Consider the following 12,873-nt stretch of genomic DNA (forward strand, 5'->3'; position numbering starts at 1 on the left):
GGTCTGCTGCTAAAATGGAGGCATTTCAGTCACGACCCATCTCATCAGAGGAATGCATTGCCATTGCTGCATTGCTACATGGACCTTTCCAAGAGTCCTCTGACTCAGAGACAGTGACATGAATCAATTGGCATACCTCATATTTTGGACATATGTCCTGGTATTCCTCATCAGAGGAATGCATTGCCCCACTAAGACCAAAAGCCTGCCAGGGTGCCAGTCAGGACTGGGCAGTCTTGTATTGATAATATGATTATTTAGATTATACAAAAAACTTGAGTTCTGGAAGGGACAGAAATCCTCTCACCTCAGCCAGCTTTGGGTAGTTTTAGGAGCTGGTTAGCCCAGGGCTGCTTACAGCACAGGTTCTCCCACCTCTCTCTGAAGCAGCTGGTGCTGGTCCCTGCTGGAGACAGGACATTGTGGATTCAGCGGATCCAGCCTGGCACTTCCTATGTCCCTAATTCATCAAGACTGTCAGTCTTTCTTCAGCACTAAATTCTCAGCCGCATTTATTGTGCTGAACATTTTCAGCTCACTTAAGTATTAAGAGTTCATTGTCAGCTGCCCACCCTCCTCCCAGTATCCTGCTGTTGCCTGCCACCTTCTTATGTGCTGGTGTGCTCCCCCCACACGCTGTTGCAGTAGTACTGCCACCATGCTGAAGGCCATCTCTTCTCCAAGGTCACTCTCTACTGTGGTAAGAGGATTAGACAGCAGAGAGTGTCTGGGGGGTAGGGACACTCTCTACTGTAGGGACAAATTAAATCTCTTTGTGGGACAGGGTCCATTTCAACAATTTTTTCCTGTGTTGAAAATGAATGGCAAAAAGTTCAAAATTGTGAAACAACTCATTTTTTCCCCTTTTCAGAACAGTTTGGAGTCCCGTTCCCCCCCCCCCCGGCTTCATTCTAACTTACATTTTGTTTTGAAATTTAAATTCATAATAAAAGGTGGTCAGGAGCAACATGGAAGGCTTGTTTGATGCAATTGAAACTGCTGACCAAATCCAAAACTTTTTTTCTGATTCTTTCGAGCCCAATAATGTTAGATTTTGACTTTCTGCTGTGATTCAGGAGGGCAAATTACTTCATACCCTTGAAAAACATCATGGGATGGGAGTTACCTTCTGGAGCCTAACACAAAAAGGGTAAGAGGGAGTTGTGCAAAAGCAGAGCTGAGCAGAAGATAACTAACTTCTTGGCTGTAGCAGGGCAGGCAAATGCTTCAGCCTTGGCAATGGTTCAAAGATAAGCTCTATTCCAAAAGGTTGACGGCTTGGGTATCACTGGTAACGTCCCGCTGCACTGGCAAAGTACATCTCCTTATCTTCGTCTTCAAGGAGCAAATACATGCTAGTCTGGGACTCTGCCAGCGCTAAGGCCAGAAGGGCTGAAGTGACTCTTCTATTGAAGAAGTGGTGTTTTTCCTGGTTGTCATGTGCTGTGCTCTTCCCCCTCCTGCCACCCCCCACTCTCTCCCTCCCTATGTCACTGGACCAGTGCAACAACAGCCTTTCTCATACTGTAAGGGGATGGCACCCATTGTGAGATGGCTAACCATCTGCCTGTCACGCTTTCTGTCTCACTATAGTCATTCTTGTCTGCTCTCTCCAGGACTCAGGTGCTGAGGCAGACATGCTGAGGAAGATGGAGAAAGCCAAGGCTGAAGAAGTTTCCTTGGTGGACTTCATTAAAAGTAAGGGGCTCCTTTCCAGGACTTCTTGGTTTAACTAGCTGAGTGCATAGTGTCCTCAGGACCTGGGGTGACTCGCTTCTAGTTCGCCACGACGGCCAGGCACGGGCCAGGTAACTTCCTTGCTCGTGACTCTGCACACTGCTCCGTCTTCCCGTGCAGTACCTCGGCTGCGCTAATCATGGGATTTTCCTGAGCAGAGAGGGTTGGATATTCTACGGTTCTTAAACTGGACCTTTGGATTGGCATAATTACTGAGCAGCTCAAGGCTCACTGAAAGCCAAAGGGACTTAAGTGCCGAGGGGCCTAAATCACTTTTGAAGTGGGGCTTTTAAAGTCTCTTGGCTCCTTTAGAAAACTTTTCTCCATGTCTTGATCAGGCCAAAGTATGGCTAAGCACAGAGATCAACAACTACCATGTTCACATATAAAAGACCATTGAGCTCATTCTACATGAGGCTTAAGCCCATCTGTTTAACCTTAGATCTGTGTAGGCAAAAGAGGGGGTTGGAAGGGATCCCTCTGACAAAACTCAACATGATTACTCATCTTTAGCCTAGGACATGCTTGCCCCACTGCTCTTCTGCTTGATGGCTTTCAGACCTGTTTCTTCTTCCTTGCTGGGCTTTAATGAAGGGCCCATTGTCTCCATGATGCTCTCTGCTAGAAAATGAGAAATCCATGTTAAGGAGCTGGTTAGTAGAAGGACCATGGCTTATGCATGGCCAGTGGTATATCATCAGGCTGGCCTGCCTGATGCAGCAGTCTCAAACTAGCTGTAAGGAAAATCAGTCACGTTGTGACTAACTTGTACAATAGTTCATCTTCCCTGCAAGAAGACACAATGATTTAATGCCCCAACTGGGGCAGACCAGAATGGCTTCACTGAATTCAGGGGTGCTTTGCCATTTTAAACCTGGTGAGAAATGAGCCCTCATTTCAAAAAAGCAAATGTGATATAACTGTAAAACATTACAAGTAGACCTCTGAATGCAGAGTAATTGAAGACACTGAAAGCATGAGCATAGGGCAGGGCTAGCAGGCAGCCTTCACTTCCCAGATGAATGGTCGTACTCGTGTCTGGAGCTGTCTTGCTGGGTTAGTTCTCCTCAGTAGTCTAATGAGCATGTCCTCAAAAGGCTCCTGTATTAACTAATCATGGAAGGTCTGTCTCCAGGCTTTATTTTAGTAGTATGAGTTGCTGGCACGACCTGTTCTTTGATAAGTTTGTTTTTTTTCTTTCTTGTTTCTTTGTAGAATTCCCTCGGGTCTTCCTAAGGATGCTCGTCAACCCCCTCTACATCATACTGGTCCTAGCTCAATGCAGCTTTTCCTCAGTCATAGCTGGTCTCTCCACCTTCCTCAGCAAGTTCCTGGAGCAGCAGTATGGCGCCACCCCTTCCTACGCCAACTTCCTCATCGGTGAGATGCATGCTCAAGTCCCAGGGAGAGTTGCCAAATGGCCCTTAATCTAAAGAATGGGTTTGAAATGTGAAAAATGTGTTTCCAAATGTGGAGCTCCCAGGCTATATTGTCCTTGTTTTTCTAAGCAAAGGAAATCATTAAAAGTACATTTTCCTAGCACGGCAGCTAGAAAGGGAGTAGACAAGTTGAAGGGACTTCCACCGTCTCCAGTCTTGAGCCAAGTGATGAAGTTTTCCCTTTTCCTGCCCTGAAGTGTTTGTTAATGAGGCCCTGGTGACACCCATTAATCAGGTCCTCCATGGCCAACCTCCTTTGTTTGCTTATGACTGCTCTCACCTGACCCCACCGATTAAATCACATAACCCCTGCTGGCATGGACAAGGCAGAGTTGGGTAGATGTTGCAGTTGGGCATAAGCTGCTTTGAGAGAGTGCACGAATGGAAAATGATTGTGCACCCAGTTTGACACTGGCTAGATAAGCAAAATTAAGGAAGATTACCATGAGCTATGGGCCAGAACCTCAACTGCATGACAGCATGTTTGTTCTGCTCTGGCAGCACGAAGGGGCTGGAAAGCCAGAGCAGCCAGTACCTGGGACTTCCCCCATCACAGACAAAACTGCTGAGGGAGGCAGAGGTGTCATAATGTCCTACCCTTCCCCTCCTACTCCTCCCCCTCACTGGGCGCATCTACATATATTCATTAATGGGCCTTAAATACGACCTATTTAGTTTAGTATTTGCTTAATAAAGTACTAACTAAATGCACAGCAACTACCAACTAGAGTTACTGTATAGTAGAGCTGGTGTACAGTTATTTTGTGATGCTTACTGACCATTAGCCTAATAACATTGCACAGTAGGCTATTAGCACAGCTTTTAACTGCCACACTAGTGCACAATGTTAGTAGGCTGATGCGCAGTAAGCATCTCATGTAGATGCGCCCACTGTTCCTGACATATGGGTCAAGGGGGCAAAAGGGGGGCATGGTGCTGCTTGCAGTTTCTGAAAGATAAATGTCACATCTTCAGTGAGATTTCTGAGCCAGAGTGCCTGATGGGGTACCAGCTAGCTCAGCAGCCTCAGGAGACTGAAGTGGCTGCAAGTTCCCTTTCCTACCACCAAGGCCAGAAAAGCCAGGCATTGATTGTCCTTGTACATTGCCAGCAGAAGCGGGTCTCGCCAAGGAGAGCACTCACCATACCCTCATGACTAATGCCTCTTCTCTGACTTCAGGAGCTGTGAACCTGCCAGCAGCGGCACTGGGCATGCTCTTAGGAGGAATTGTCATGAAACGCTTTGGCTTCTCCCTCAAGGCCATTCCCCGATTTGCACTGGTGGTGCTCATCATCTCCATTCTTCTCTGCCTCCCGCTGTTCTTCATGGGCTGCTCTACACAAACCATCGCTGGGCTTTACCCAAACCGGTAATGTGGAGCTGTGCTGGTGAGAAGGGCTGACCAAGAGTCTGACCCCAACAGGGCTGTAAGCAGGGCTTGAACTTGGGTCCTAGTGCTAAAAGCAAGAGTTCTGCTCTATTAGTGGGGACTTGCAATGACTTAAACGTATTGATCTTGAATCCACACTTCAGTTCTGTGTTTGTTACAAAGCTGTGGCCACCTAGGGACCTGACTTCACAGCAGGGCCAAGCACTCTGGCCACTCAAGACTTTGGGGGGGATCACACATAGTCAACCCCTGACCTAATGTCTTGGCCTCCACCATCACTGCATACTGGCTTCCAATCAGGTCCTGCTGCTCACTGTTTCCTCCCTTGGTGGCTGCTGCAGGAAACACTCACAGCTCCTCTTCCTCATGCCAGAGATGTGGATCACCCCAGCTCACCCCATCACCATTACACTCCAGTCCTGTACGCTTGCTGTCTCAAGACACGCAGTGGCAGTCGATGGGCTGTTTGGGTTAGAGCATCCTGGAAAGTCCTGCTTTTCACAGCGGTACTTCCAAGAGTTGGGCCAGAATAGAGCGATCCATGTCTTCAGGTGTGTGAGCTGTTCCAGCCCCACCTTGCACCTGAATTCTGCTGCTACTCGTATAAAAAAAAAAAAATTTAAATTTTTTTTTAAAACTATTAGGACCCAATATGGGACGAGGTGAATGAAATTCTCCAGCCTGTCCTATACAGGAGGTCAAATAAAATAATTTAATGGTCGCTTCTGGTTTTTGAATCTGTGAGCAACCTGCTGGTCCTAAATATATGCAGAGTGCAGAATAAAAGGACCTCTCACCATTAGGCTTCTGAACCCCACTGTTAGGATGAGATTTATGATCACAGAGCACCCCTTTCCAAAGGCAAACAGTCCTGGGACTTGCTCAGTGACTCCAATATGCTGTAGATTTCAGTGAAGGATAGGGACCTTTGGCTACTGAGATCGCTGCCCTTTTCTATAGGCCTGGAGCATATGCACTGTCTCAGGGGATGCTAGCAGCCCGCTCTCTTCTTCCATCTCTTGGAGAGTCACTCTCTGCTTGTATGTGAGGGAACTTTTGGCTCTTGGAGTCCAATTTTACTTATTTAAGATAAAGTTGTACTCGGGCTCCATCCCAAGCTCATTTTCAGTTTCACCTTAATCAAGCCATTTCCCAACCTACTGCCAATATTTTAACAAGGGGCTCCCACACAAATGTTTCCCTTGATGTGTGATAAGCCCTCTGTCCCAGGGGTGCAGTTGCTTGCATACAGGAGTGGTGAAGGACTGGGCAATCATGCCCGCTTTCCCCCCATACTTAAACAAAACCACTTACATAACTACAAGCTAGGAAGGCGTCAAGCACTCAGCAAACAAACTTGGAGTAAGTGGATGGAAATGTTTATACTTTGCTACTGAGAACTGCACTGCTTGTACTCTGATATCTGAGGCTGTCACTGGGGATTTTAAAACAAATCTGATACTTATCCTTGAACCTGACATTCCATTTTTGGACCTGCTCTCAGTCATCAGAGGGAGACGTGTTTCCCTCCGTGTCATTTTAGATTCAAGGTGAAAAATTTGGTGGGGTGCCCAAAATGCAGGAAGGAGGGTCTTGCGGGTAAAGGCTTTGCCTATGACGAGGAGTCCTGGTAATTCTGCTCCTGCAGAGCGTTTGTGCTGATGGGATTCTCATTTCTGGCCTGTAGCTTCCATGGGCGCAGCTGGTGCTAGCAACATGAGACTGAGGAGGGAGAATCCTGTGACAGTGGTTTCCAAAAAGCAAAAATTTCACTTCAGAAGTGGATTTGTAATAGACTCCATAACACCTGGCTGCAGTGATGTTGTTATAGGCAGAGGGTATGAACCTGATCAGAGGTACAAAACTCACCCACTGCTTCCCTTTGAAAAGGAAGGCAGAATATTTAACAGAAAACTCCTAAGACCCTCTTCTCCAGTACCTCGCTACTCTTTCCATTCCCTTTTTCATTCGTCCATATGTCACATTTGGGGAGGCAAGGACTCACTCATCTGTTGGAAAGATTATGGTAGAATTAATCCCTCATGTCACTTGGAAACAAAGCACTCTGTCTGAAGGATATCTAACTAGATTGCTGCATTCATGCTTCCTGGGGGCAGGCCAGGATTCAAACACTGGAAGGCCTTATGGCTCACCCTCTGGCTGTCCCATCTGCCCATCTGATCATATAGAAGGTGCCAGTCTTGACAAGGGTATTGCTTGTAGCCATGCTGGTCTAAGGACATAGGCAGACAAGGTTATTTGGGTAAATCCAGTATCTTTTATTAGACCAACTAAAAGAGTTGGAACATTTCTTCTTTGCAAGCTTTCAGGTACAAACACCCTGTCCTCAGCCTGAAGAAGGGTGTTTGTACCCAAAAGTTTGCAAAGAAAAATTTTTTCAACTGTTTTTGTTGGCCTAATAGAGACTGGATTTACCCAAAGAACTTTGTCAGTCTTGACAAAACCTTCTTCCATAAAACTTGTGTGTCAGAGGTGTGCAAGGCCTCTCCATGGAGTTTGCTGCCTGGTTTTATTCAGCACTGTTTTCTCACTGACTGAGCCGACCCAGCTGCTTGGTCTTAGCTTCTCTTCTGTTACAGTCCAGCCAGGTTAGGTTTCAAGATTGTTTGCTCATCTTAGTGACAGCCTCTTCAGTTGCTTGTTTGAAAGAGGAGGGCAGGTTACTAAGCAGTGAGTTGCTACAGACCCTTTTGTAGAGGCACATTTATGTACTTGGCTTACAGACCCTGCTCTGCAGTGGGTTGCCAGACAAGTGAAGTGGAGCTGGGGGGAGAGCAGGGGCTGTGTGTTTTCAGTCCAGCTGGTTGGGGTCTACGGGTCAGCATGCGGGTGCCCTCTAGTGGCCTTCTCATAGCAGAGAACTCAAGGGTCAGCTGGCCCTGCTGCTCCTAAGCCATCCCAGCAGAGGTCTGCTCCGTCCCTTTACAAAAGCCTCTGGTGAAGGCGATGGCACAGCTTCGCCAGGCAGCTCGTTCCATTGTCCCACGGTTCTTCCAGAGAGGAAGTGTTTTTTTGAGATTCTGTTTTGCTGCATTTTAAACCCATTGCCTCGCATCCTGCCCTCTGTGGCAAAGGAGAGCAGTTGTTCTCCTTCCTCATGAGAGCTGCTCAACTATTTGAAAACTGCTGTCATGCTCCTCTTTCATCTCCTTTTTCTCCAGGCTAAGCATACCTAGTACTTTCAGCCATTCCTCATGCAGCCTGTGCTCCAAGCCCTTTGTTATCTTTGTCATTCACCTCTGTATTCTCTAGAGCTGTGCGAGGCTTCAGACAGAGCTTCAGATCCGGAGAAGCTTCGGACACTTTGGGGTCTGAAGCAGCACGTCCAGGTCGAAGCGCCACCTCGTTCTGCTCCCCAAAGTGGTTCAGAGCTTCCAAAGCCCATCAGAGCTGCCTCGGAGATCCAGCCATAGGGTATAATGGGGAAACAATAAAATATCTATAACTCTGTTGTTTTTGTCCAATTTGGATGAAATTTTCAGGCGTGGTAGACTCTGTGGAGAGCATGAAACCTGCCAAGTTTCAAGAAGATCAGTGGAGGGGCTTGGGGGGAACTGCATCCCAAATTCTTGTAAGCAAAACTCCTGTCATGTCTACGTGTTACACCACAGGGGGGTCAAAACTGCAGGAGTGGTAGCATATGCTGAGGGCCACAAAGCCTGCCAAGTTTCAAGAAGATCAGTGCAGGGGCTTGGGGGGAACTGCCTCTCAAGCTGCGGACAAGCAAAACTCATGACATGGGTGACCCTGTGCCTGTTAAGGTGCAGCGGGGTGACAGCTACAGGGATGGTGGCCCCTGCTGAGGCCATGACGCCTGCCAGCTGCGGAGGAGATCGGTGCAGGCAGGTTCTGGGGCCCTGCACCCCTAGCTGCTGACAAGCAAAACTCGTGCCATGGGTGCTTCTGGGACTGACTGTCTCTGTTTTGGGGCTGGGAGACACTACTGCAGGCCTGGCTGCCAAGCTACTGTGTTACCAGTTACTAATCAGTCATGATTCACTCAGGGACCAGCTCAATACACAGGACCTAGCTAATGTAGCCAGTTAATTGCCATCAATTAGCACCTACAAAACCAGGCTAAGGAGAGGAAAGAATCAATACAGACAATCAACTGCCATGACAGGAGTTTGGTTTTCAAGAATTTGGGATACAGTTCCCCCCAACCTCTGCACCAATCTTGAAACTTGTTAAGTTTCATGCTCTCAGCAGAGGCTACCGTCCCTGCAAGTTTTATCCAAATCGGACAAAAAACAACAAAGTTATAGATATTTCATTGATTTCCCCCTTTATACCCTATGGCCAGATCTCCAAGGCAGCTCTAAAGCTTTGGAGCCGCTTCGGCTGGATTGAGGCAGAAACCCAGTCCGGAGCTCCAGATTGGATCACAACCATCCAAAGTGGCCAGATCCGAAGCTGGATCAGATCGCTGCCGACTAGCACAGGCCTGGTATTCTCTCCATTATTTCCTAAATCACTCGTAAAATGCAGAGCCCAGAGGTGCCACAGTACTGCACAGTAGTAGGCCTCCAGCTGAGGCCTATACAGCACTGAGTGGAAAAGTATTATTGCCTCTTCTCTTGCATGCAAATCTTCTTTTAACACAGCCCCAAATTGCATTTCCTTGTTTGTGAAAGCACCTCACTGCTAGCTTACATTGAGCCTGTGATGACACCCAGATGCTTCCAGGCAGTGCTGCTCCTTAGATAGCTAACCCCATACTGTATTTATGCGGTTGGTTTTTCTTCCTTGGGACATACACATTTTAACATATGTTTTTTCAGAATTTCTCATTGTTATCCATGGCCCTGTTCTCTAATCCATCTCAATCCTTTTGAATTCTAATCCACTTTCCAAAGTGTTTGCACTCATCCCTCCTCCTGCAATTTTGTGGCACCTGCAAACTCAATCAGGAAGCTTTCTCTTCCTATATCCAAATCATCAAGAAAAACATCAAACAGCACCAGGCCCAAGACAAAACACAGTGAGCGCATCTACATAAGACACTAAATGCACAGTAGACTAAGTTTATTGTGCATTAGTGCATCATGGCAAAAGCCATGCTAATGCAGAGTACAATTAGTCTGCTTTGCATTAGCATCACTGAAAAGGCTACTGAGCATTGAGTTAGTATCTGTTATTACAGATACTAAACTTAACCCGCACTAACGATGATGCATTAATGCATGTGTAAATGCTCCCAGTGGATACTTCCTCAGAACCTCCTGCTGTTCTCCCATCAATCCATTTATTTATATGTACTCTTGGCTTATGGTTAGTCATTTAATTATGTATCCACCTAACACTAATTCCAGGTAGCTTACAGTTCTTCAATGTATTTATAAGACTGTCATATGGAACTGGATCAAAAATCTTATTAAAGTCCAGGAGGTATTTTATGGCTTGTCTCACTTTTGCTCTCCAGCCAGGCTTGAAGGCATGGGCTATCATGATGTTGGCAGAGATACTAACTTAGTGCAGTGAAGAACAGATGCTCCCGAGCTTTCTGCCATGACTAAGCAGCTTGATCAGGACAAACAGAAAGGAGTCAGGGTCCTCCTGCTGATCATGGGAACCACTGTCTGCAAAACCTCTGCATGGCAGACCTGGAGGGACCCACAGTCTACCTCCCTTTCCAATCTGAGTAATGAGAAAAATGCTGGAGTGGAGGAGGGAACTGGTGCAAGGGTTTAACAAGGGTCTTTCCAAGAAGACTCTGCCTTCCCATCATAGGCATTTTAGGAAGTTCAATGAACCCGATAGCCTTCTAGAGCAAGGTTTGGGCTCAACATCTGTTATCTCCTTTTGAAACTGGATTCTGGCTTTCTCCCCAAGAGCTCCCTCCGCCTGCTCCCCTCCTTCCTCTGCAAGTTGCTTGTGTCAGATTAGCTTGCTCAGGCTAGTCTAATATTTCCTGTGGTCTGATATCCTATGGATGCTGCCCTCCACTGGTCTGCACAATGGCAGAAACCCAAGAGTATTGAATGTCTTATACAGTACCTGGGAAGCCCCAGGTGACTGTTATCTATGCAGAAAGATGAACATTAGCTCTGTGTTGCCATCTGCCCCAACCAAGGATTTTACTGCAAGCGCAATCCCCAAAGAGGGATTATGGGGTGGAAAGCCCCTGGCACTCCAGAGATTTGCTTTTCATCTTTGTGCTAGGAAGAAAGGAAAAACAAGTGGACTAGGTGACATGCAGCCCTGCCTTCATTTTGCCTTTTGGAGCTAGCACACTTCCCATTTCAGTTCTAACCAGGTCTCCCTGGGTTGGGCTTCCTCTCATTTCTAGTGGCTTGAGGTGGACATCTTAGCACAGGTATGTTTCTCCAGGCATTTGGTGATTAGATTTCCACAGAAAAAGAAGTGTGTGAGTGCTTGTTTGCATGCATATAGAGTAATTATTTCAAGTGCACTATAAAATTCAGCAGTACCTGCAGGGGGGAGAAAGTAGGCATGAGGCCAGGCTGCTGGCTGGCAGTAACCCAAAACAAACAGAAAGAGGGAAACTGGTTAACCAGTCAGAAAATTCAAGAGTCCCCACTCCCTCCCCCTACCCCCGCCATCCCATTTCTTTTTTAAAGATTTTTTTCTTTTTTTTTTTGGCAGTACATTACGTTCCAACTCAAAGGATCAGTGCCCCAAAAATATGAGTGAGCAAAAACATTTATTTAACCCAATCTGTGGAAAAAATAATGTGGAGTACCTCTCTCCCTGCGCCGCTGGCTGCACGGGGTCCATTGTTAATTCTTCTATGCCCAAGACTGTGGTAAGTAGCAAAGGCTTTGGGGGCCAGGGGCTGGGGAGGTGAGATAAAGTTTGTGTCACCTGGCAGCACATGCAGGCTTGAGCCAGAATCGGGATGGTTTTCTGAATGAGCTGATGGCAGCAAGCGGAACACAGCTTCAGCTATGACAGTCATATTTTCAGACTCAAAAGCCAAGAAGACTTAGCGGTAACATTTTTAGGGCCACAAAGCACTATTACAAAAGCACCCTTCTCTGTCAACACTTGGTAGTGTGGCTATCTATGCCAGTGTCTGACTCAACCGCAACACGTGAATACTTCTTGGGGCAAAGGACTTTTTCCAGTAACTTCCTGTTCTGAATAAGATGATCATGAAACACTGGAACATTCAAATAGCAATGCATTGTATCAGAAACATCCTGACTGGCTGTAGTCTTTCTGAGTTCTCTGCAATAGAAGAATTGCTCTATTATTTTTTCATAGTCAAGAAATGAGCAAAAGCTAGAGCTGGCCTTTTCCAAGGGGTGCCTTGAGTCTAAGGAGGGGTAGCTTGAGTCTAAAAAGGTTGTGAACCATTGATCTAGGTCTTGCAAAGCTGGCCCATGTCTCCTATTGCTGCCATCTTGTTGAGCAATCATCAGTAAGAAGCACTATATGATGCCCTTCTGGTATTTTTTTAAATATTGCCCATATTCTGAATGGCTCATGGGGTAATTCCTCTAATGCTAGTGTCAGTGCTCCCATAAAACTTGTATGAAAAGAGAATGGGGACATTCACATTCCTGCAAACTCCACTGCAGACATCTTGCCCTCAAGAAGTGCTTCACCCTCTTTTCTAATACTCTGAACAGCTCTATGTGAACTGCTCCTGCATCCCCACCATGGACGGAGCATCCTGGGCGAAGCATGGACGCTGCCCGGCAGGGTGCTCTCACTTCCTACTTCCTACTATTTTCGTCATCTCGTTTGCTGCACTGATTGCCAGCCTGTCTCATAATCCCCTCTACATGATGGTTTTACGGTAAGTGTTGGATCTAAATATTGTGGGAATTCCTGTGATGTACCACATGAAAGGCACCATCACACTTTCTCCCCACCTATGATCAGATGTCTCTATTATCCTCTCCATCCTGGCTATCTGTGGTGACACATTCTTGTTGTGATTCATAGTTTCATAGTAGGGTTGGAAGGGACCTGAGCAGATCATCAAGTCCAACCCCTGCCATGGCAGGAAAGAGTACTGGGGTCAAACGACCCCAGCAAGGTGTTCATCTAACTTCCTCTTAAAGACCCCCAGGGTAGGAGCCAGCACCACTTCGCTTGGAAGTTGGTTCCAGATCTTAGCCACCCTGACAGTGAAATAGCGGCTCCTAATATCTAGTCTGAATCTACCCCCTGCCAGCTTGTGACCGTTATTCCTGGTCATTCCTGGTAGCGCTCGGGGGAACGGACTCCCCCAATGTCTGCTGGTCCCCCCTGACTAGTTTATAACAGGCCACAAGATCCCCCCTCAGCCTTCTCTTGTGGAGGCTGAACAGGTT

At 46.9% G+C, this 12,873-nt stretch overlaps 1 protein-coding gene across 2 annotated transcripts in view; it reads left to right on the plus strand.

Annotated features, from left to right (window-relative positions):
* Positions 1–12,873, plus strand: part of SLCO2A1 (solute carrier organic anion transporter family member 2A1) — a 101,647-nt gene that overhangs the window by 83,709 nt on the left and 5,065 nt on the right. For both annotated transcript variants that reach the window (XM_019542976.1, XM_019542977.1), the window contains exons 9-13: positions 1,617–1,698; positions 2,953–3,117; positions 4,357–4,546; positions 11,195–11,354; positions 12,184–12,353. In XM_019542976.1, the coding sequence (XP_019398521.1) occupies positions 1,617–1,698; positions 2,953–3,117; positions 4,357–4,546; positions 11,195–11,354; positions 12,184–12,353 (767 nt within the window). The remainder of the gene's footprint in view (positions 1–1,616; positions 1,699–2,952; positions 3,118–4,356; positions 4,547–11,194; positions 11,355–12,183; positions 12,354–12,873) is intronic.

The sequence above is a fragment of the Crocodylus porosus genome, unplaced genomic scaffold, assembly GCF_001723895.1.
Source record: "Crocodylus porosus isolate Cpor-Errol unplaced genomic scaffold, CroPor_comp1, whole genome shotgun sequence".
Classification (NCBI taxonomy): domain Eukaryota; kingdom Metazoa; phylum Chordata; order Crocodylia; family Crocodylidae; genus Crocodylus; species Crocodylus porosus.